Here is a 2,443-nt window from a genome sequence, read left to right as displayed (position 1 = left end):
TGTTTAATTGTTTAATCCTTCCTCTTATTGTGATTAAAATTTTGCTAAAATTTGGCGAAAAAAAAAAAGGACAATAGTTTTTTTGAGAAATTATAATTTTTTTTTCCAATATTATGTTTTACAAATATATGATTAAGTAAATTCTCTATGGAATGGTTTTCTGAAATGTTATCCTATTCAAAACAAAAAAAAAAAATTTTTTTTTCAAATTCATCTTCCATTTTTGTCCTTATTATTGAAATTTCTGATAAACAAAAAAAAAAAAAGAAGAAAAGAAAAATAGATGTTCGTTTTTTTTGTCAACAATGTTTTCGTTTGTTTTGCTTTTTTCTTTTTCTTTTTTTTTTTTTTTTTCTAAAGAAAAATTTAAGCAATAATTTAAAANAAAAAAAAAAAAAAAAAATGAATGAATTCAGTTTTTAAAAACTATTATTGCACGCAAATACATTTTTTTTCTTTTTACTAACATGAATGATAAATAATACAGTAAAGTAATTTAATAAAAATAGAAAATTAATGAATTAAAGATTAATAAACTCTTAGAAATCTTTTTTTTTTTTTACGAAAAGAAAAATGGTAAAGTATGAAAAGGCTGGAAAAAGTAATCAGATAAATATCGTAAATAAGAAAAAAAAGAAAAAATTGCGCCCAACTAATTTTGTTCAACTTTTTTGGATGATTGCTATTCGTTAAATGGTCAGTTGTTGTGAAAAAAGTTGAAAAGAATTAGGCTTCTATTTATTGACCAATGCTAACAACTAAAGAAGATAATGCAGCTTCATGTAGAGGCCATCGATTTTAGCATATTTATTCTCAAATTTTATGATTGCTTTATCTTGCATTCAAAAAATATGTTATAAGAACAAACATCAAACAATGACCATAATATTTTTATAATGTAAATTCTCCTAAGGGAAATACTACGGTTTCTTTCTCGAGATTGATGTCATTAATTATCACATATTTGTCGCATACGTAGTAATCACATTATGAAAGAAATGGTTTGTGATAACGTTAGCAATCCAAATTTGCTATAAAAACGTGCTCTATGATTCCTTTCTCGAGATGAATCACACTGATTGATATATCATTTTCGTATTATCAATCTGATCAAGCAATGATTTGATCTATTTTTACTCGTATTATTATTGTCATCATCATTATTATTATCGTTGTCGTTGTTATTGTTGTTATCATTATTGTTATTATTGTTGTTATTGTCAATGCTTTTGTTGTTGCTACTCCTATTATTAACATTGTTGTTATTGCTATTAATATCATTTTTGTTATTCGTTATCTTTATTATTATGATTAGTTTATGCAAAAAAAATTGATTAATGAAATGGTAAATTGAATAAAATGTCAGTAAGACTATTACCGCCATATTGTTCCTACCTATATGCTACTACGTTGATTATTTGAAGCTAAAAAAAAAAGGAAAAAATTTTGTGGCCCAATAATCAAAATTTAAATGATTATTTGTAGGATTAACAATTGATTGTATTTCATTCATTGCACTTTTGATTTCCTATTATAATTATTTTTGTAATTTATTGCTTTTTCACTTATGCGGCTTTTATTTTTTAATTTCATTTTATTTTTGAATATTTCTTCCCTTTTCATCTTACTGTATTTGGAATTTTTCGTCGATTACATGCTCCACTGGGATACAGTATCCTGTCGACTAGAAGAATTATACAGTACTTTGGATGAATTTTTCGAGAGAAAAAATATCTCTGGAGAATGTTAAAAAGGGAAATGGGCACAATTGATAGCGAGGTAGCAAAGGAAATTTGGTATAACTGATAATGGAATAGCATTCAAAAATTGGCCAGAACAGGGATTGACAACAAAGAGAAGTCGATAGCCAAGAATGGTATAGTAAATATATGTAAGCAAAGAAAACTTAGAATTTGATGTAGCAAATACATTTGTATTTTATATGGTTAATGATTAGACAATTAACATAATGCTAATATCATATGATCATTGATCATTACGTCGACTGCTAAAATAATTATTATTAAGTGGTATCACAGCAATGTTTTGATGACGTTTAATACCCAATAAATTAAATAAAGCTTTACGAAATGGTGGTAAAACGAAAATTGTACATGAAACCATCACTGTTGTACGAATCTGTAATTAATGAAATGAATGTAATTGAAAAAAAACAATGGAATTGAAATGAAATTTTTTACATTTTCCAATTATTTATTAAAAGAGTAAAAGAAAACGAAGAAATGATTAGAACATACCTTTAAGGAAATATTATTAATTAATGATATAATTCCTATAATTTTATAGTCCATACCAATGAATAAAGCAATAGCAGTCGCTGAAAAATTTTTTTTAAAAAAGTTTGAGTCAATTTGTTTCATTTTTTTTTCTTGTCAAAAGTCTTTGCACTCACTCTTGTATTAGTAAAATTTGATTTCCAGTT

General features: G+C 25.0%; 1 protein-coding gene across 1 annotated transcript; it reads right to left on the bottom strand.

The window, feature by feature from the left end:
* Positions 1-1,986: 1,986 nt before the first annotated feature.
* LOAG_14617 (hypothetical protein) lies at positions 1,987-2,139 on the bottom strand (the record flags this gene model as incomplete). The annotated part of the gene is made up of 1 exon (XM_003150113.1): positions 1,987-2,139. A coding segment is annotated over one exon (153 nt), but the record flags the coding sequence as incomplete, so codon positions are not given.
* Positions 2,140-2,443: the final 304 nt, after the last annotated feature.

This window comes from Loa loa (genome assembly GCF_000183805.2).
Source record: "Loa loa unplaced genomic scaffold supercont3.476, whole genome shotgun sequence".
Taxonomy (NCBI): domain Eukaryota; kingdom Metazoa; phylum Nematoda; class Chromadorea; order Rhabditida; family Onchocercidae; genus Loa; species Loa loa.
Note: the sequence above shows the minus strand (reverse complement) of the source record. Positions and strands in the feature narration are given on the sequence as shown.